General features: G+C 52.4%; 1 protein-coding gene across 1 annotated transcript; it reads right to left on the reverse strand.

The window, feature by feature from the left end:
- Nucleotides 1-50: 50 nt before the first annotated feature.
- Nucleotides 51-21,906, reverse strand: LMOD1 (leiomodin 1). Its single transcript, XM_038162493.1, has 3 exons — nucleotides 21,429-21,906; nucleotides 2,891-4,477; nucleotides 51-1,736 (listed from the first exon to the last, which is right to left on the reverse strand). The coding sequence occupies exons 1-3, from the start codon at nucleotides 21,687-21,689 to the stop codon at nucleotides 1,710-1,712; spliced, it is 1,875 nt and encodes a 624-aa protein (XP_038018421.1). The 5' UTR covers nucleotides 21,690-21,906; the 3' UTR covers nucleotides 51-1,709.
- Nucleotides 21,907-22,191: the final 285 nt, after the last annotated feature.

The following is a 22,191-nucleotide window of genomic DNA, read 5'->3' on the forward strand; positions in this document are numbered from 1 at the left end:
TGCCCCGCTCCGCCCGGGCCCCCGTGCTTTCAGTGACATCGTCGGTGCTCGGGTGACGCCCCTGGTGCTCTCACCCCGAGGCCGGCCGGATGCTCGGTGTGGGATGTCCCAATGGCTCCGCGGTGCCCGCGTTAGCAGGGGCCGCCCCGAGGGGCAGGAGTGCGGGGGCAGGGGGCATGAGGACCCCGTGGTACGGATGCTGCCCCTCCCGCTGGGGCCACGGCTCTGCGCGACTGATGAAATGCTCCCCAAAACGGCGTTTCACCTGTATCGGGAGCCGCCTCTCAGCCACGCATGTGGGTGTCCCGGAAGAGGGGGAGCCTCCCGGGGGACACCCGTGGGCTGCTGCGGCCCCAGCCCCGTGGTCAGGGGGAAGAGCAGTTCTGGGTTACTCCGGGGGTTTCGGGTGCTCAGTTTTGGGGCCATCTCTTTTGGAGTTTTAGGGTGACCCTGAGGCACCCATTTCTGGATTGCCTTGGAGTTCGGGGTGACCCTGGGGCAGCCGCAGGATTCCCAGTTATGGGTGCACTCAAAGGGTTTTAGGTGACTGTGGGGTGGTCCTGGAGTGTCCAGTTCTTCATGACTCCAGAGGTTTGGGGTGTCTGCATGGCTCTGGGTGCCTGGTTGTCTGTGTCCAGCAGCAGCAGGGTGCCCCATTTGGAGGTTTTGGCTGTCCCATTTGGGGTGTCCTGGGTGCCCCATTTGCCGGGGTTCTGGGTGGGTGACCAGGGACACCCAGGCTGGGTTGTCCAGGTGGTCCCAGGGTGCCCAGTTCAGGGTGGGCTATGGGTGTGGGAGAGGGAAGGGCTGCCCCTGACCGAGATTGCTGAGTCCATTTCCCAGACACCCCCTGCGCCTCAATTTGGGGTCTGGGGGTGTGGACCTGTCCAGAGGCACAGGAAGCGTTGGGTGAGCTTTATTGCTGATGCAGTGGCCGCAGTCATACAAATCGTGATCAAGGTGTCACGACAGGAAGGATGGGGGGTGGGGGAGGAGGGGCATCACATGACCCCAAAACCCACTGCCCCCCTTGAGCTGGTGCTTTCCCTACTCTCTCTGAGGCAGATTTGGTTTCCATGCTCTGAGGGTTCTGGGGGTCCCCCTGCAATGCTGTGGGTGTGTACAAGATGTCCCGAGCTCCTGGCCCCAGCCTGGCTCCCTGCATCCCACCACTTCCATGCCCCCTCTCTCCCTGGCTGCTCCCTTCTCCCACCCTCCCATTCCTCCTGACATCAAGCCTGAACCCCTGACTCTGCAGCCACTGCTGTGCCTGAATCCCAAAACTCTGCTGGCCACCCAGAGACCTTGTGGTGATATGATGATGGTCTGGGTGTCCTGTCCCCTGCTCCCCCCAAGGCTGGGGGCACTCTTGCTCACCCCAGGCTGGACCGTGAATAGAGTGGGGTGCCAAACCCCTTTGTTATGCTCTGAAGGGGGATTTCCATAAGGATCAGCAGGCCCCTGCTCTATTCTTGGCATCTCCGGTGGGGCACAGTGCTGGTAGAAGAGTAAGCTTGAAGGCTTCACAACCATCAAAAAATAAATACAACCTCCTCCATCATGTCCTGCTGGGCCCGGCCCATCCTCTGTGTCCCAGAGAGATCCCTGCTCCTTGGCGTCGGTCACTGCAGGTTCCAAAGGGCTTGTCACGAGAAAGGTGAGTGTCTGGGGGTCTGCCATGGGCTGCAGGGGAAAAATCCTCCCACTCCCTACTGCAGCAGCTTCGGCAACTCCACCTGCAGGGAAGCACACCCCATTACTGGGCGAGCAATAGGACAGGCTGCAGGAATGTCACTGACATGGTGTAGGGACATCCACGGCAGGGTTAGATGGGCTACTGGGGAGAAGTTCCTCCCTGTGAAGGTGGGGAGGTCCTGGCACAGATTGCCCACAGAAGATGGGGCTGCCTTATCCTGGAAGTGTTCAAGGCCAGGTTGGATGGGGTTTGGAGCAACCTGGGCTAGTGGAGGTGTCCCTGCCCATGGCAGGAAAGAGATGATCTCTAAGGTCCCCTTCCAACCCAAACCATTCAATGACCTCTTTCTCTTGGCCAGGCTGGCTGTCCCCACACTCCAGCCCATGGACAGCCCAGCAGGGACACAAACCACCTGGAGTGTGTGAGAGGTTTCAAGGCTCCATACTGGGACCAGCATTAGGCCCTTCTATTCCGGCAGTTATTACTGCATGGGGTACGTACTTGACAATGTGCTGCCTGAGGGTGAATTTTTGGGCGTCCTATATTAGGAGGGCAGTTGCTGCCACAGCTTTCAAGCACCCAGGCCACCCTTGGCTAAGTCTAGCTGTTTTGAGAAGTAGGCCACACCTCTCTGCTTGTCCCCAAGTGCTGTGTCAGTAGCCTCAGACCAACATTCAGTCACTTGTATGTAAAGAGTTCAAAAGGATTGCTCAAGTCCAGACTGGGGCTGACATCAAGAAATGTTTCAGTTGTTTAAAAGCAGATGAAACCTCTCCAGCCACCTTGGGCCACCTTCTACCCCAGGGGCATGGGCTCAGCCACAACAACAAGATATCAAGAGCCCAGTGAGTTATAACTTACAGATGGGTTTTTCCTTGTGTCCCAGCCCCTGGATCCTGGTGGATCTGCCCAACACAGGAGCTCTGCCAAGGGATAGATCTGCGCCTGTCATGCTCTCTGCCAAGGGATGGATCTCCTGTTGGATGCTCTGCCAAGGGATGGACCTGCTGACCCCATCTGCTCTGCAGGATGGTATTAAAGGATGGATCTTCCTTCCCCATGTGCTTGGCAAAGGGATGGATCTGCCCCTGTGCAGGGGTTGGACACAACCCCACTTCAGAGAAGGACACTGCCAGAGTGACAGTGGCTATGACCTCAGCCCCCAGCCCCCAGCCCACCTGGCCCTGCACTTGCCTTCTTGAGCTGTTTGAGGTTGCTGGAGCGAATGGCTGCCAGGAGCTGGTCTCGAGAGTTCTTCTCCTGGACCGGCAGCGCCCGGTCTCCCAACTTCCTCTGTGTGGCTGGCGAGAGTGAGTTCTTCAGGTTCTCGTTGATCATCAGTGGTGGAGCGAGTGGAGGAGGAGGGGGGGGTGGCATGATGGGTGCCCCTCCTTTCTTGGGAGAGCTTTTGGGGGAAGCCTTGGGGGATGGCTGCGGGGATGCCTTGGGGGACCCCTTTGGCAGTGCTCCAGGCTTGGGCACCTCCAGGAGGTCTTTCTTCTCGCCCTGTTCCTGTGCCAGTTTCTGCTCCTGGAGGCGTTTCTGCCTCTGCCTGTCCATGTTTCGGCTCAGCAGGTTGGTGACGGTCATGCGTGGCCCAGCCAGCTCAAAGTGGTAACCCAGCTTCAGGAGTGTGGTGTTCTCTTTCAGGAGCTTGGCAATTTCCATCTCTGTTTTTCCCCCACAGATGTGCCGCTGGTTGTGAAAACGTAGCTCCGTCAGTGTGTTGTTCTGCAACAGTGCCCGGAAAATGGCCAGGATACCCTTGCCTGTGATGTGGTTGGAGTCCAAGTTGATGCTTGTCAGCACCTTGTTGGACTTGAGCATTATGGCAATGGCAAAGGCCACGTGGTCATCAGCGCGGGTGTTAGCCAGGGCAAACACCTTGACCACAGTGTTGAACTCCAGGGCCTCGGTGAAGCGCACCAGGGTCTCGTTGTTGATGCAGTCAGAGTTGTTCACGTTGACCTCAGTCACCTCAGCGTCGTTGTTCTTCACCTTCTCGATGAGCTCGTCAAAGATGCTGGAAGCTTCATCGTCCTTGACTTGATCTGCAGAGCTGCTGGAGGAAGACTTGGAAGGGCTGCTCCCGGCTGCTGCCTTGGCCTCCTGTTTCTCCTCTACCTTTTCTGCCTTTTTTGCTTCTGTCTGGGATTTATCATTCTCATCTGCCTTGGATTTTTTCACAGCTAAAGTCTTTTCCTCTTCTTTTTTATCATTTTCTTTCTTACCTTCCTCTCTTGTGTCTTTTTCTCCCTGTTTCTTTGATTCTGAACTCTTCTCCTTTTTGTCCTTCCCTATGTCCTTTGATGCTGAATCCTTTTCTTCTTGCTTTTTTTCCTTCTCTGTCTCCTCCTTTGCTGCTGAGACCTTCTCTTTTTCCTTTTTATCCTTCCCTGCATCCTCCTTTTTAGAATATGAGCTGTTCTCTTCTTCCTTTTTATCCTCCCCTGCATCTTTCTTCAACTCTGAGCTCTTCTCTTCCTCCTTTTTGTTCTTCCCTGTGTCCTTCTTCAACACTGAACCCTTCTCTTCCTCCTTCTTGTCCTTCCCCATCAGCTTTTTCTCCATGGCCTTGACTTTATCATTCATAGCTTTGTTCTCTCTGCTCTTGGTCTCAGTCTCAGCTTTACCTTTCAGTTCGGCTTTCTGAACACTTTCTTTCTTTTTAGAGTCTTTCCCCACTTTAGTATCTTGTTTCTGGGCCAGTTCTTTGGAAGGAGATTCTTTTCCTTTTTCTTCTTGATTTTTGTCTCCCTTATTCTTGCTCAACCTGCTTTCCTAGTGGGAGAAAAACACCTGGGAATTACAGAAAAAGGTGCCTCTGACCTACAGACTTGCCATCCCCATCTCACTGTCACTGACCTCTGTCACATGGGAACGTCCTGCAGCCTGTGGCTGGCCTTTGGAAGAGGAATGTTTGGCCCAGGCAAGGTCCCAGCACCAGAGAAGGGTTCAGCATCTGAGTGCCTTGAATGTAGGCAGAGCCTGCAGGACTCAGGTGTGATGAGGTCCTGCTGCAGCTCTCTAAAGCAGCTCTGCTCTTTTTCTGCCTCCAGCCTCCCCCCCCAAAGGGCTCTGGAGGTCTGCAGGACACCTTCCCTAACAGCCCATAAACTAACAAGCTGTAGGAGGCACCTTCTCTCATACCCCCTCCAAGTTATAATTTTTAAATAATTTTTCTAACTAGGGATAGAAGTAGCACCTTTCTGTGAATCCCAGATGCTTTCCCACCTTTCCTAAAAGGTTTCCAGCTGGATGCTTGGTGGCTTTTCACAGTCCATAGCCCAACACTCTCCACACTGTCCTGGATGTGTGTGCAAGCAGGGGAGAGCCCACAGCTGTGTCCCTAGTGACACTGCTGACCCAGCAGTCACTCCAGCCCTGGGTTCTGCAAAACCATTCTCCTTTCAACAGCAGTTTGCACTTTTGAGCAGAAAACCAATTAAATGGGAGTATGGCATTTATAGCTTTCTAATGCATGAGGTTCTCCCAGCATATCTGCTCCCAGTGTCCAAAGACATCATAAGAGGAAATAGCTTGGAGAGTCTGAGGGAAGGTCAGAAAGAAGTTTTGGTCATTTTTACAAGCACGCGACCCTTGCCCTTGGTACAGCCTGTCCTGGGCATTGCTGCTGGCCATAGCCAACTCCAGCAGCTTGGGGACACAACCAATGCCTCGTGCAGCCTTCAACCAAGGCTGAGGGGCTGGGAGGGGTCCCCATCAACATTGGTACAACCTTTGATATGGTTCCCATCCTTCTCTCTGGCAATTGCCAGAGGGCACAGTTAGGTGGGATATTGGGAAGAGATTCTCCCTGGGAGGGTGGGGAGGCCCTGGCACAGGTTGCCCGCAGCAGCTGCGGATGCCCCATCTCTGGAAGTGTCCAAAGCCAGGCTGGACAGGGCTTAGAGCAGCCTGGGCTAGTGGAAGGTGTCCCTGCACACGGCAGGAGATGGAATAGGATGAACTTTAAGGCTCCTTCCAACCCAAACTAGTCAGGGACTCCATGACGTGAAACACATCCATTCCCAAGGGAGAGGAACCAATGCTTCAGGTGGCTGAAGGGAGATGAACTTGATACTAGGACCAAGTTTGCTGCACAGTGGAGGATACTACCATAAATTTCACATCAATGTTTGGCAATTTAAATGCCCTTCTCCCTCCTCCACAGCTAGGGAACACACAGGTCCTCAGCACTGGCCTGGCTCATAATCTTTGCTGGGGGGGATTTTAGGACTCCAGGGAAAGGAAGAAGGAAGATGCCTCTGGGAGATGCAGCTGTGATGCCTTTACAATCTCCCTGGACCCTCTCATGATCAGGACAGCACTGTGGCTTCACCCAGTGCCTGGAACCCCCAGACCTGAATCCCGACACCACAGTCTGCAGTCAGGCTGGCCTCCTCTTCTTTATCCTGGGGCTCCACAGTGTCCATGCTGGGGCAGCATAAGGCTGAGCTTTCCCCACATGCAGTACTGCCAGCCCTCGGGACAGATTTTTGTGGAAAGAACTGGCTGTGCATGGGCAGCCCTGGGGACTGTTTGTACCTGGTGTATAAACAGATGCCATCGGGGACGAGAGAGCTGTTTATTTAGTTAAGCAATTTCTTGGCTCCCTGGCGCAAGGCTGAGCAGGGACAGGAAGGCTCATGCCAGACCTCTACAGAGCCTGGCCCAGTGTCCACACAGCCCCCACTGCTGCCACCCCAGGGACCAGGGATGGGGCTCCCATGCACCCCAGTCCTGGGTGCTGCAGGGAGCAGGCGATGCCACCTCCTCTGGCACTGAGCTAGGGGTCCTCCTCACCAAGCTGTGGTCTATTCTCAGCACCAGAATGGTGCACAGATGCTCAGTGACATCCTGAAGCACCTCGGTGGAGGAAGAGCCCTGCCAGGAGGACTGTGGGGTGAGGACACTGGTGTTCCCCTGCTGGTATCCAACAGGGCCTCTCCAAGGTGTTTGGGAGTACCCAGGTTGCAGGTTGCTCTGAGAAGGGACATTTATCCTCCTCAGGGCTCTGTGACCCTTTGGTGACCCCAGGTTGAGCACCCATTGAGTCAGAGCCAGCAGCCTCATCTCTGCGCCAGCTGCTCCAAAGATCTTTCTCCTTCCCAGCCGAAGCTCACTGAGCCTAACACTGGTGAGCTCTGAGTCTCTCCTGAGCACCCTGGGCACATCCAAGATGAAGAAGAGCAAAGGCTTTGGCCAGGGATGAACAGAACTTGGAGAAAGGGAGAAAAACCCTGGTAAGAATGACCAGCAACCTCTCCCATACTTGGAGAAGGTGATGGCTGACTCCAAGCAAATTAAACTAGAGGAAAATTAAATCCATGGAAAATCCCTACTTGGGGAAGCTGCTGCAGCACATGCTGTGTATGTCCTGTTACGTGGTTAAAGTTTCCATCCATGGATGTGTGGCCACGTGTCCACGTGCTGCGGTTTGGGGGAGGAGAGACCTGGAGCCAGAGAATGGGGTTGGGGAAAAGGAATCAGGAAAAAAGAGAGCTGGAAGAAGTCAGGGAAAAGAAGCTGGGGGAAAATGAGCCAGCTGTGGCCCCAGGCATGGGAATAAGGGAATGCAACAGATATGCAGTGACCACGGTGTTTCTGTCACTGTGGGTAGCACTTGTGGGATCATTTGCTTACAGCAAATTTGGGATGCATCAGAAGGATCCCATCTAAGAGTTGCAGGTTACTGGAAGAAGTGCTGGATGGTCACAGGGGATGAGAAGGGTTCAAGCTGCTTCATCTCCTGTGGAGATGCCTTGGGAGAGCCCTTGGCACGCACCCAGCTCCAGTGGCGGCAGAGGGACAGGAGTCAGGAGGGAAAAAAGTTCAGGCAAGAAACCAGATCTGCGTTTCTAAAACCAAGGATCACTGTGGCCCATCTCCATCCCTTGCTGGAGCCTGGGGTAATCTCCAAAGCAGGTGTGCTCTGGGCCCTGCCTGAGGCTACATGTGTGCCCAAGAGGGAACATGTCCTTGTCTCCTCCTGCCTTTCCACCATCTCAGGGCTCTTAGTGTGTACCACTGGCCCAGCCCATGCTGCAGCAGCCAGCCTCAGGTGTCACCAGCCCACCACTGGTGGTAATTCCAAAGTCCTCCCCTCCAGACTGGAAGTGCAACTGGAAGTGGAGCTTGGTGGCAGAGCTGTGTTTCAGGGTGAGAAAAGCACCTTTCCGCTGCTCTGGAAGCCCTGGGTGCCCCCGTGGCCACCAGCACAGTTTCTCCTGCAGCCCAAGGCCAGCTGTCCCCTCTTCATGGCTATCCCGAGTCCTGCCTGCTCACTTCTCTCTGCCCACTGGCCTATTTACCTTGGGTACCTGGAAACCAGTGCTGCTGCACCCCCTCTGTGCCATTCCCTCTGCCACAAGCACATTTATTAGGGGAATATTTTTACACAGTGTGTCAGACCTTTAAAAATAAGCCTAATGAAAACAGCCTGGTAGTCTGTTGATTAATCACCAGTGTTTTGATAAACTGAAATGCCTTCCCGTTTCCTCTAAATAGACTAAAATGAGCATTGCCATGGCTTGTTAGCATTTGTAACCCTCAAACCCACACAGATGTTGCCTTAAAAGGCAAAGGAGACTGGGAACTTCTTGCCTGGAATCCAAGCACTCGCTCCAGCACCGAGCAAGGGATGGGGATGGGGATAGAGCTGGAGATGGGGAAAATGAATCTGGAGGTGGAGTGAGGGTCTCACTTCCTGCCCCAAAAGCCCCACAGCTCATTTTGGGGTGGAAAATGGCTGTTTTTTGGCAGTTATTGATCTGGCTGTTTGTTTAGCAGGCGGAATGTGGGCACAGTCACCCTGCTGTGCTCAGAGCAGATTTCCAAGCAAAAGGGAGAGGAGAGGAGAGGAGAGGAGAGGAGAGGAGAGGAGAGGAGAGGAGAGGAGAGGAGAGGAGAGGAGAGGAGAGGAGAGGAGAGGAGAGGAGAGGAGAGGAGAGGAGAGGAGAGGAGAGGAGAGGAGAGGAGAGGAGGAGAGGAGAGGAGAGGAGAGGAGAGGAGAGGAGAGGAGAGGAGAGGAGAGGAGAGGAGAGGAGAGGAGAGGAGGTGTTACCCAGGGATTCACAAATCCTGTACCCAAGATGAGGGAAGGGACACTTGGTGGCTCAGCAGCTGCTGGTACATCAGTCCCAGGCAGAGGAGGCATATGGAAATGCGTTTGCTGAAATTTATTCTTTGTAAGGGGCCAGCTTTCCCCAGCCTGCAGTTATTTTCAGAAGTATGTCCTGGGAAGAGTCCCTCATGGTCTCACCACAGTAGGATGTGCTTGGCTCAGGTAAAGAACAAGATGTGAGGATGGAATCTTGGGAGCATGAGCAGCTCCGTGCTAGCTCCAGGGAGGAGTACCTGGAGGTTCAAGGAGGGCTTGGCTGGGAAGCCAGAAGACCCCCAAGATCAGAAGGGCATGGAGCTTCTGGAGTGAGTCCAGAGGAGGCCAAGAGATGCTCTGGGGTCTGGAGCCCTTCTTATCTGGAGACAGACTGGGAGAGCTGGGGGTGTCCAGCCTGGAGAAAAGAAGGCTTTGAGGAGCCTCAAGGCTGGAAGGCTTAGAGCAGCTTCCAGCACCTAAATGGGCTCCAGGAGAGCTGGAGAGGGACTTGGGACAAGGGCCTGGAGAAACAGACTAGGGGAAATGGCTTCTCACTGCTGGAGGGCAGGGATAGATGGGATACTGAGAAGGAATTCCTCCCTGTGAGGGTGGTGAGGCCCTGGCCCATGTTGCCCAGAGAAGCTGGAGCTGTCCCATGCCTGGAAGTGTCCAAGGCCAGGTTGGATGGGGCTTGGAGCAACCTGGCACAGTGGAAGGTGTCCCATGGCAGAGCTGGAATGAGATTATCTTTAAGGTCCCTTCCCACCCAGACCATTCCATGATTCAAGAGTCCACAGGTTCCTCTGTGCGGGTGACTGCTGGAGACACGAGTCATGCTGGTCCCCATGAGGAAAGGGGCACGTCAGCAAAAGATCTCAGGCCAAACCTGCACTTGCAGCTCCTGTGAAAGTGGCTCCAGGAACACTGAACTCAGCTCAGCCTGCAGCCATGGCACTGGCTCAGTCTCTATGTCGCCTGCAGCTCTAGGGGCCTCTGGAAGCTGAGTGTGAGACATCATCCTGTGACGATATGAGAACTTCAGGAGCACGACAAGGGAAGCTTGCACCAGGATTGGGTCCATCCCAATCATCTGTACTGCTGGGAAGTCTAGGTCCAGCTCCAAGGTGGCTGATGGTGGTTTCTGCACATGCACTGGAGCCCACCACATCCCTCCTCTGGGGACCCACTGCCTCCCTCCTTTCCAGCAGCTCCCCAGGCAGGGCCATGCTGGCTGTGTGGCATGTGGATCTGGCCACCAACAAAGACTGTCCCACCAGAATCAAGCTCCTTGCAAAGCAACTGCAACCCCTCCAGAGCTGCAGACTTAGGAATAACACCCAGGCCAAGGGGTTGTTCCTCTCTCCCAGCCTCTGCTGGGATAATAAATTCCTCCTGCAGCCTATGAGACATTTTACAGATCATCTCTTGGCATGGCATGGCTTAGACAACACCAGCACAATTCCATTGGTCCCACACAAATCCTGAGTGGCTTTTGGTGGTAGAAAAATGGGGAAGTGGGGAAGCCCAGGGATGAGGTGAAATCTCTGAGACACAGACAGACAATTCACCAAGATGTCTTGGTCAGCTGTGGGGGTCCCAGATCAGACTGGTGAGAGAAGGAAACTGGGTTGAGTTACTTGAACGAGCAGGTTTAGGGATAATTATTATCCATGACTAAAAAGCCAATCTTCCTCCACTGCCTGGGAGGTTTCAGTCTGTCCTACAGCCCTTTATAGGGCTGCTGCCAAGCCCTATAAAGTCTCCAAAGCTCCCTCAAGACTCTAGGAGTGAATCCACAGCTCCGACTTTGGGCATCACTCTCTGAAGACACCTGTCTACCTGCCAGGCTCTGAGGACTCCTATGTTCCCTCTGTCCCACCCACCCATCCCAAATCCCAGCCAGAGTCCATGAGCAAGGCACCAGCATCTCCACCCCTCAGTGTGACTGTGGGGCTGAGGAGGCTGAGCACGAGCCCTGTGAGAGCTCCCCGGGGACAGGGATGTCCTCTGAGACTGTCCCACTGCATGGAGAAGCCATCAAGGTGGTTGGGGGCAAAAGCAGGGCGGTTGCAGGTTGTTTGATGTTCCTGCTATTTGGGTACCTGCTCCTGGAGAGGATTGCTAGAGTCAAGCCAAACCACAACGAGCTGCCCAAGCTCTTTTCCTCCATTCCTCAGCCAGTTTTGAGTAGCCTAGGGACAACTCAGAGCCAAGGACATTCCCAGAAAGAATGCTGTGTCCTTGGCTGAGTCCTGGGAGCTGCTGAACCTGGATTGCCAGTGACCTGCAAAGGAAGCATGATTGCGAAGTTTCTGCTGACTCTGGGACACCCTGGACAACCCTCCCGCTCCTCAGCTCAGAGCAAATACCATGGAAAGCTTTGTGGGAGACCCTGCTCACATTCCAGGGGCTCCTTGAGAGGATCAGGCAGCCAAGAGTTTCTCTTGGCACATTTGGATTCTTTTGGCAGGAAGGAAGGTTGAAAGGACCTCAGCTATCAGCACTGGGACACACATGACCCCTGGCCATGCTCTGTGTGCTAAAGCCCAGAGAGATGTAAGCAACTCCCTGCCCTGTCCTGCCTCACATATTATCCTGTCATTTTAACAATGAACTCAGCTTTTCCCCTTCCCTTCTGCCCAGACCTCTCTGATCCCAAGTATCACTGTGTCTTTGCATGTCTCAGGCTAATGTTTTTAAAAAGTCCTCTTTCTGAGATGCAGAGCTGTTCTCCAGAGACTGGCAGCATCTGGCCCTGATTTTGCCTCTTTTTTCTTTTTTTTTTTTTTCCCTGAATTAAGGCGATAAATGTTTTAACTTGGTTTCCTTTAACAGAAGAGCTCCAGACCTTCTATGGAGACACAGCCATTTTCCAGAAAGCCGTTAAGCCACTGAATACTATGCAAATGGAAACCTTTTCTCATCTAACAAAATCAGGTTTTAGAAGTCCAGGTTTTTCTCTTCTATTCGCTCCATTCCCAGCCCTTCTCCTGGCACTGCCATGGCTGAACTGAATATTCCCAAGATGAGACCGTCTCCCTGCTTGTCTCCTCTTCACCAGGGATTGAAAAGGGCAGGGAATGTCAGCAATTAACACTACAAACACCTCTAGGCTGGATTTCTGCTGAGTGCACTTTGTGGGAAGCCCACAAAAAGCATTCATTGGATTTTTAGGAACAGGAGAATTGCAATTCAGCCCTAGCAAGTCTTGATCCTATCTCCATCCTCTGTGTCATAAGTGCTGGATGGTCAAGGAGCAGAACACTGCTCCCAGCCTCCTGGTAACACATGGGCACATCTCCAGGCCCCTTGCTGGTGCAGGTATCCAATGGATCCCATCCAGCAGCCCATGGAGCCATCACAGATACCCCTTGGCAGTGGGCACCTGGTGCTGGAAGATGATCGCAGGTCCTTGAAGTAGGTGAGACAAGCCAAGCTCTAGGTGCCTACCTGGAAAATCAGACCAGTTTTGCTGGTCATTCCCTTAAATAGTTTGTGGGAAACAGGAGCACCAGCTCCTCAGCCTCTGGCACCACATGCGAGATGCATCCCAGGACACACCACTTAGTAGGCATACAGCCAGGTATGCCAGGGGTCACCATCTCTGGTTCTTGGGAACTGGGGAATTCCCTGTAAGGAAGAAAATGGCAAATCACTCTCTATGGCAGAGGCTGCCATGGCTGTGCAGGTGTTCATTTCTGTGCTGGGCATGTCTAACATATGCCATGGTGCCCCTGTCAGCAGGAGGGACCCCCTGGAGCCCTCAGCAGCATGCAGCATAAATCCTGACTCAAATACTGTGCATAAGCCCTGGGCTGCTCAACACATGGTCAATGGGGCTGCACAGGACACCTCTATGATCTGGGCTGGTGCCTCTCCAGTTGTGTTTCAGGAAATCACAGAATAATGGAATCACTATGGTTGGAAAAGCCCTCTAAGCTCATCAAGTCCAACCATTCCCCCAGTACTGCTATGTTCACCGCTAACCCACGTCCACAACATCCACATCCATACAGCTCTTAAATCCCTCCAGGGATGGTGACTCCACCTCTGCCCTGGACAGCCTATGCCAGTGCTTTACAATCCTTTCCATCCAGGAAATTTTCCCCAGTTTCCAACCTGAACCTTCCCTGGCACAGCTTGAGGCCGTTTCCTCTCCTCCTGTCCCTTGTTCCCTGGGAGCAGAGCCTGACTTCCACATAGCTGCAGCCTCCTGTCAGGGAGTTGTGCAGAGCCAGAAGGTTCCCCTCTGAGCCTCCTTTTCTCCAGGCTGAGCTCCCCGCCAGCTCCTTCAGCCACTCCTGGGGCTCCAGACTCTTCCTCAGCTCTGTTCCCTTCTCTGGTCATGCTCCAGCCCCTCAATGACTTTCTTGTCCTGAGCAGCCCAAAACTGTTACCGGGATTGAAGGTGTGACACCAGTAGTGCCAGCACAGGGGGTGGGCACTGCCCTGGTCCTGCTGCCACACCATGGCCGGGACAGGCTCTTGTTGTTTCTGCAGCTACAATTCATTTCTGTTTTCATCCCTGTTTGCTCCACATTCTGGGCAGAGGAAAGGACAGAGCAGGACTCTTGACCCTCCACGGTGTGTCTGTCCCCCACTATCCTGCCAGCCACACCTTGACTTCAAAACATATGCCCTGACACTGAGATCCTCTTGCTCCATCCTGCCACGATTCCCACACAGCAAAGGGTGGGATGGAGCAATGTGACCCATTAATCCCAGTGTCCTGCTGGAAGCTGAGTCACTGAGATGGTTTTAGCACAGAAGTGATGTCATAGTGCTGTGAAAGAGAGGGACACATAACGAACCCAGCTCTTCTCCTCCATGTCTGTTTATCAGCTCAACATAAACACATATTAAACCTCCTGGGCAGCTCAGCCCATATAAGTTAAACACTCCCAACACTTCCATGGATTTATCTGCATCCCTGTTGTGCTTTATGTAAATATAGAACTCAGATTTTTACTCTTTTTTTCCCAATTGACTAGAAATCCATGGGTTTTTTTCCCTGCTTGTGCCCTTAGATGGACCATGGATTTCCCAGACTTGTGCGTGCCTTTGGCATGAGCTCCACATCACTGGGAACGCTTTGTGCTGCAACTCACCCTGGTCACAAAAGGAAAAACAAGGAAAGCAAAGCTTCTGCCCCCAAGGGCATCACAAAAACACTGATGCAGCTGTGAAGGTCTTTCTCACACCATTTTTTTAGGAATTCAGCTCAAAGATGCCTGTGTTCTTGCTTCACATTTTTCAGCTGTTCTCCACAATGCAGATCCTTCTGGGAGCTGTTATGGGATTGTTCTTGCTTCTATGTTAACCTTGGAGGGTTGCTTTATCTTCTGCTGCAGGTAACAGCTCCTGCTGCTGCTGCTCATCCCTCTTGTGACAAGGTTGGGACTTTTTCAGAAACTCAGAATGAAACACCAGAGCACAGACAACAATTTTCATTTCTGAGCAATGAAAGGGATCTCCTGGACTTCACAGAATTACAGAATCAGTATGGTTGGAAAAGGCCTCTGAGATCATCTAGTCCGATCTGTGACCAATCCCCCCACCTTGCAACCCAGCCCAGAGCACTAAGTGCCACATCCAGGCATTCCTTGGACACCTCCAGGAAAGGGGACCCCATCACTGCCGTGGGCAGTCCTGTCCTGTCCAATATATGACCACCCTTTTCATGGAGAAATTCCTTGTGATGTCCAAGTTGAACCCTTGGAGCAGAGCCTGACCCCCACCTGGCTGCTCCCTCCTGCCAGGGAGTTGGAGAGTGACTTGTGCAGCTGGAGGGACCATCCCCGGCCTCCTTTAAGGACCAAATAGGAACAGCTCAATACCTTTGGTTTCTTTCCAACTGTGTGACTAGTTTGGATATCCCTGGCTATCATCCATGGAGGAATGCAAAGCCCAGGAAGCTGCCAGCTCTATTCCTCTCTGTGTGCTAGTGGAAGTACCCACAGCTTTGCCCACTTCTCATTCCATGGGCCGCAAGCCACTGGAGAAGCGTCTGGATGGATGTCCCAGTGTCCCCCACCCCTTTCATCTCTTTTGGAGGCCAGAAGCTCTTCAGAACAATATGTTATGGTCCGTTCTCTCCTATGAGAGAGATGAGAACGTGGCCCAGGTTGCCCAGAGCAGCTGTGGCTGCCCCATCCCTGGAAGTGTCCAAGGCCAGCCTGGACAGGGCTTGGAGCATCCTGGGATAGTGGAAGGTGTCCCTACTTATGGCAGGGCTAGGTGGAATGGGATGGGCTTCAATGTCCCTTTCCACCCAAACGAGTCTGGGATTCTGGGATTCTTTGAACTTGATTATCTTAGTGGCCTTTTCCAATCATAAAGATTCTCTGATGAGGGAAAAGAGACCAGGTCAGGACATGGCTAAAACAAAGGCAAAAGTTGAGAATTAGTGAAGACTCTTGGAAGGGAGAAGGAACGATCCTGGCAGTCAAGAGAACGGAGAACTGAGAACTAAACAGAAGAACAGTGTTTCAGTACACATGTGTTAGGGACAAACTGGGAAGATGCTCAAGGAATGATTTAACCCCTGCTGTACCCTTGTTTGACAATTCCCTCAAGTCTGAACCAGGAAGTTAAATAAAGAGCTTGTTTGGGTTTTTTTTCCTCCAGATATTTTAATGGAAAGATGACAAGCTTTGAGCACTAATAAAAAATTTAAATCCTGGCTTGTTTGCCCGTGGTGTTGAAGAAGGGCTCACTGCTGAGGATCTCCACTTTCCATAGAGGGAAATCAGGTGACTAGATTAAAAATCACCCAGCAGCAAGTTCCAAGCCTGAGAGAGTTAGAAAGGAAGGCAGGACTTTTTACAAGACCTTCCCAAGGTCTTGTAAAAACAAATCCTTCTCCAGTACCTGCTGTCCTCTGGCACCAGCATCCTTCAGACACACAGAATTTGGATTAAATAAACCCTCTGAGCTCACTTTTCCCCCCTCTGCATCCAGACCAGGCCATAAGGATCCTGTCCAGCCTACAAGAAGAGAATTTGGGGACATACAGATGTTCCCAGGAGCCTGCAGGGATAAGGATGTATGGACCTGGAACAGGAGGAGGTCTTGCCTGCAGAGGAGTGCTCTTGCGGAGTGAGATATCTGAGAGAAAGCGAAAAGGTGCTGGAAGATAACTGAACCACCTCAGCTTCTCCTGTGCAAAGGGGGTTCAGCCTTCATGAGACAAAAATACGGGGACCATCTGCACTGTGCACATCTGGCCCTGGCTGTGCACGTCTGGGTCTGGCTGTGCAAAACTGCCCTGACATCCAGCATCCCCTGTTCAGAGTCTTCTCCTCAAGGAAGCTGGTCCCTGGGCTTCCATGGAAGGAGACATCCATGACATGAGTATCTTCATAAAAAATTGGGTTCATGGCCCTGGAATGATTCCCCTGTATAAGCAGGATAATGCTCGCTCATGCAATTTCCCTGCACTTCCCAGCCATCCCTGCTTGAAGCTGCATGCAACCAAATCAAAACAAGCCCTGTTGGGAGGCAGGACTGGGAACTCTGATGGGATTGGGACATGCAGGTGTCCTCCCGTTACAGGTAAGCTTCAAAAAGCATTTGGACAACTCTCTGAGGCACATGGTGGGTGGGATTTTGGGGTTGTCCTGTGCAGGGCTAGGAGTTAGACTCAGTGATCCTTGTGGTTCCCTTCCAACTCAGGATATTCCATCATTATGTGAGCTGAGAGAAGAAGGCTCCATCCATTCCCAGGGAAGACAGTGATGCTAGAGAAGGGAAATCACAAGAAGGAGCTGCCTCTGCCATCAGGTGCTTGGTGTTTTGGGAGTCACCAGGGTGCTGTGGTGAGGCCAGGTGAGAATCCAAGCAAAGCCATGAACAGCTGCAGGTGGATTTAGTGGAATGCTTTGGAAAGTAAAACTTCCTGTTGTGGACTTGGCAACTGCTAAGGAGGACTCGTACACCAAAGCACCAGTCCATGGCACGTGCAGTTCACATGGAGATCCTTCCCATGGGACAGCTCTTCTCATCTAGGTCCCATCTGGCAGAGGTTCCCTGAGAGTGTTTAGGGCTAAACAAGTGCCAGTGGGAAAGATCACGGAATTATGGAATGGTTATGCTTGGAAGGGACTTTGAAGATCATTCCCTTAAAGACCATCATGAAAGAGACCCTATGGATGGGATGTTCTCAGGGAAGGTAGAACTGTGCTCTCTGCACAGACACATGGGTTTTTATAGATGTCACCAGCAATAGAGGAATGGAACCAGCTCCCACAGACCACATTTCCTCACACAGCTCAACTCTCAGAGAAACCCATCCCACACGGACAGCTGCACAGAGCCCCTGTGCTCTGACACATACAACTTTTCCTCTTCTGGACAGAAATCCCAGGCATGATACAAGGATTTCAAGTGACAGCAAGTCAATTGTGCCCCAGGTAACTCATGGAATCCTAGACTGGTTTGGGTGGAAAGGGACCTTAAAGATCATTTCATTCCACTCCCTGCCATGGGCAGGGACACCTCCTACTATCCCAGATTGCTCCAAGCCCCATCCATCCTGGCCTTGGATGCCTCCAGGCATGGGGCAGCCACAGCTTCTCTGGGCAACCTGTGCCAGGGCCTCACCACCCTCACAGGGAAGAATGTCTTCCCAATATCCCATCTAATCCTGCCCTCTGGCAGTTTAATACCACAGCACCAACTTCACAGCATGTTTCTAATTGGAATTTTTTCTTGCTATGCCTAGCCATGAGCTAACAGAAATCATCTCTTCGTTTATCTGCTCGTGACCAGCCTCCGTGACACATGGACCTTGTTGAGTACATCCAGAGAGGGGCACTGGCCCAAGCCCCACCCTTGAGCTGGGTTATACTTCCACTCATTAGCAAGACACAATTAAGATTAATTTATTACTGCATCGCTGAGATGGGAATTTGGCTGCCCAGTGTGGAAAGGCTGGGGCAAAGCTCACGTCTGTTTTGGGCTGTTTATAATCTGCTTCCTAGTTACCCTAGTTTGCCCTTTTCATCACTAAGAAGATGTGTTATTATGTAGTTAACAATATTTCTAAATATATCCACTTCTCCCAATATTTAGGTGGAAATGTAGGTGCCTGGAGCCAGTCCAAGAACAGGGCAATGACTTCAAGAACAGTGAGATGGGCAGAAACTCAACATTTCCCTTCAAAATACCTTATTTTGCACTTTGGAGGGATTCCTGCACATCCCAGCTAACACACAATGTCCCACAACAGAGATTCCCATCAGGAGGCATGGAAGAACAGCAGGGAGGACATAAGAAGAACATGGAACTTCTGAAGCAGGTCCAGAGGAAGCCACAGAGATGCTCTGAGGGCTGTAGCCCCTCTTATCTGGAGACAGACTGGGAGAGCTGGGGGTGTTCACCTGGAGCAGAGAAGGCTCCGAGGAGACCTCAGGGTCCCTTGCAGTGCCTAAAGGGGCTCTAGAGAGCTGGAGAGGGATTTGGGACAAGGGCCTGGACTTGGGAATGACTTTTCACTGCCAGAAGGCAGGGTTGGATGGGATATGAGGAGGAAACTGTTCCCTGTGAGGGTGGTGAGGTCCTGGCACAGGTTGCCCAGAGCAGCTGTGGCTGTCCCATGCCTGGGAGTGTCCAAGGCCAGGTTTGATGGGGCTTGGAGCAACCTGGGATAGTGGAAGGTGTCCTTGCCCATCCAGGGTTAGAATGGGATGAACTTTAAGGTCCCTTTCCACCCAAACCATCCCATGATTCCATGAACTAAGGACAGATAAACTCCATGTAGTTCAAGGACGAGAATCTGCCCTCCTGTCCCTCCCTACTGAAGACACATCACAGACAGTGCCTGGCATTCCTAATTTAAGGCATCAAGAGAAACCTTTGCAAGCCAGAAGCAGATGTGTGAGCAGGGCAGGAGGTGGGAGTGGGGTGGTGAAGCACATGCACAAGGTCAGGGAAGGAATGGGAGGTAATTCCAGTGGGAATTACCTGTGAACATCTAGAAGATGTTATCCTGTGTCTGTGATGTCTCTTCAGGAGATCTCCTCGGAGCCTTCTCTTCTCCAGGCTGGACATCTCCAGCTCTCCCAGTGTGTCTCCAGATCAGAGGAAATCCAGGCCTCAGAGCATCTCTGTGACCTCCTCAGGATTTGCTTCAGAATACTGGGAGCTGATGATAAGAGGGGCTGGGATGGACATGTATGGGGTGATGCCTACACACCCTGGGGGAATGCCAACCCCGTGGGAGTGCAGCCACCATGCCTGTGCTGGCTGGCACAACATGAAATCTGCTGACACACGAGAGGGATTTGTCATCGGAGACCTCAGAGCTCTGAGCAGCTGGGGGAGAGTTCGGCACCTGCCTGGGGTGCTCTGGATGGCTCCATGTTCTCATTCCATCCTTCAGCAAAACATAGCCTGGGGCTTCCTTGGACAGAGGGGACCATTGGCTTCCTGCACTGTTTTTTGTGACTGTTCCTGTGGTCTGATGATTCCATCCCATCCCATCCCTTCCTTGGGCCCCATGGCAGAAGGCAGCCCTACTCCACCACCAGCATGATCTGATGTGCCAGCACTGTAAACTGGCATTTTCTAGGTGCTAATCCCAGATCCTAACAATGGCAGGGAGGGAGGGGAGTAGGGTATACTTTTTTTTCTTGGCCTCCAGGGGTTGAAATACAAGAAGAAAGTCAGTTCTGCCCTATCCAGTTACTGCAATACAATCAAACTGGGCCATTTTCACTGACAAACTTGACCTGTTGCCAATTTGCTCTCTTCCATGGTCTGAATCTCCTTAACTCAGAGGGCAGCAGAGGGCAGCAGGAGATTTTCTAGGACCCCTGTGCTGCCCTCCCCTCCAGCCAGAGCCCTACACCCTCACTCACGTGTCTCTCCTCCCCAGGCCATCCCTTTCCACATCCCAAGTCTTCTCCCACTGCACATCACTCTCAGGCATTTCCAAACAACATTATGTTAAATCAGGCAATTTCCCAGGTCTCTTTTTAACAAAACTCACAAATTTCATCCCTTCCTCCTGGTCATGGACGCTTCCCTGTGCCAATTCCCAATCAAGCCCTGTTGTTCCAACAGTTAACACTGAAACAGCAACACAAGTGATGTCAAACCCAAATGTCACCCCACCTGAAAAAGCAAGATTTTTTAGTGTCACCTCTTGGGATCACCTGCAAAATAGCCGTCACTGGGATGACTGGTCCTACATAAAAGCATTTCCCTCTCCAGGCAGGTTTGTCCTGCAGCACCTGCACTTCCCCACCACAGGGCAATTTTCCACTGGTGAGGAAATCAAGGCAGAGCCCTTGTGGTGAGGGGCATGGCACTCACTGCCCCTAGCCCATGTCAAGCATCACACATAGAAGGTGAAAGCTGCTCTTTATCCTCAGGGCCAGAGCAAGCTCCTAGGCTGCCAGGACAGTGGTGGGAAGGAACAATTTAACCCTTTGTTCTGCTCTCCAAAATCAAGCTTCAGTTATTTTTCCTACGGGTGCAATTTTCATTCCCATTCATCCCAATATTTAGAAAGGAATAATGGTGTCTAGGCCACAGTCAGGAGAGGACCCTCCTATATAAACTCCATAAATATCCAGAAAGAGAAATATCCAAGTGCTCTGGGGTAGTTACAGATTGATTACCCAGCTGGAAGACCCAGGTTGCAGCTGGGTGACTTGGAATAGATCTGGAATCAGAGCCAGAGCAGAGCAGTGCCCCACAATACTTGGCACTGCTTGTGCTGCCAACACTCTCCAGCCCTGCCTCGGCACAGCAGATGCGAATCCTGCCTGCGACATGAAACCAGCCCATGATCACATGGATCAACTGCTGAAGAATCGCTGTTTTTCATTTTTTGGCTCAGCCTGCCATGAAAACTAGGGAAACCAGATACTTCTCAGGCTTCCATGCACAAAGCACATACCAAATATTCTTAGTACTGAGGTTAATAAATGTTACAGAAAAGCAGGACTGGCTCCCACTAAGCCACAACACAAAAAGAGGAAAAGGACTGATATGAAGCTCTTGAGCTCCAAGCAAACTCTTAAAGGATTTGCCAGGTGCAGAGAGGGAGATAAATGTACCCAAATCAAACTAAAAGAAGGACTTTTAAGTGAACAATAAATGCAAAACAAATGGCATGGGGTGAAACCTGCTTCTCGATGTGATTTCCACAGGGCAGGAAACATTTTTATTCCACAAGAGACTGTTTAATCTTTTGCATAAGAAGAACTGAAAGGATCAAGAGTCCAGAGATCTCCAAAGGAGGGGGGAGGAAAAAAATAGAAAAGAAAAAACGCAGCTCATGGCATCTCTATCACTGCACCGGCCCCTCCAGCAGCCTCCTGTGAATCCCAGCTTCGCTCCCAGCCCTGCCCAGGGACGTTAGAGAAGGGGCAGGGAGAAAATCCCTGGCTCCAGCACAGGTTTGGGCTTTGCTAGTAACACCGGGATTTTATGACACCCTGTTTCCTCCCAAGCGCCAGGACCAGCTCCCTGGTCTCTCCAGGACAGCTATTCCTCCTCAGCAAGCACACTCCTTTCTCGGGTTTTGTGTTTTCCATCTCGTCCCTCATTCAGCCCGAGGGAAGGGGGGGTCTGAGGTGTGCTCCCACGTTTCCCGCAGCAGCAGTGGGGGACGTGACTTACGTCTATCGACTGCTCCCGCTGCAGGAGCCTCCTGGTGTCCTTGTCGTGGTGGTTGAGCTCCGTGTCACAGTTTTGTGGGCCAGGTAAGGAGTTTTCTGATTGGTTTGTCTGACTGCGCTCCACAGGGATGCTCCCGTCTGCATCCACCACATCCAGCTCCTTTTCCAGCTCCTCCATCTCCTCTGGAGACAAAGTAGACAATAAATTGTCTATATCTGGATCTTCACTAACTTGTCGCCGGTATTTGGCCACTTTGGACATCTTGGCTCGCTGGCGAGACACGGTGGCGGTTGTGTGGTACCCAAAGCAGGAGGAAAAAAAGAAGCCGAAGCTCCAAGACTGCTTCCCGAATGGTAGCAGGTGCTGAAGTGTTAAATCTCAGCAGCTCTCCAGCCCGAGCTACGGTGGTTATCCAGAGGGGACACCCCTCGGTCCAAGAGTTGGCCAATAACAGGACCCAGCGGCGGTTCGGGCGCTGGGAAGCCAATGGAGCCCGGCGGGAGGCGGGGAATGGTGCTATCAGAGGAGCTTGAAACCCGAGGACATTCCAGGGAACCGTGCAGAGCTACATGACCAAATTTAGTGCGGAGCATTTCGCCTTTTAAAGGCAATGGGCCAACCTAGTGAGAAAACAGGGAAAAATGCACGAGCCGGCAGGCCGGGAATGAAGGGGGGGGGGGGGGTGGAGGAGGCAGCCCCAGCCTGTGTCATGGAGGCTGGGGGGCTACTAAAGTGGGCAGCGTGGCTACAAAGGGATGAGGGC

Source organism: Motacilla alba, chromosome 26 (genome assembly GCF_015832195.1).
Source record: "Motacilla alba alba isolate MOTALB_02 chromosome 26, Motacilla_alba_V1.0_pri, whole genome shotgun sequence".
Taxonomy (NCBI): domain Eukaryota; kingdom Metazoa; phylum Chordata; class Aves; order Passeriformes; family Motacillidae; genus Motacilla; species Motacilla alba.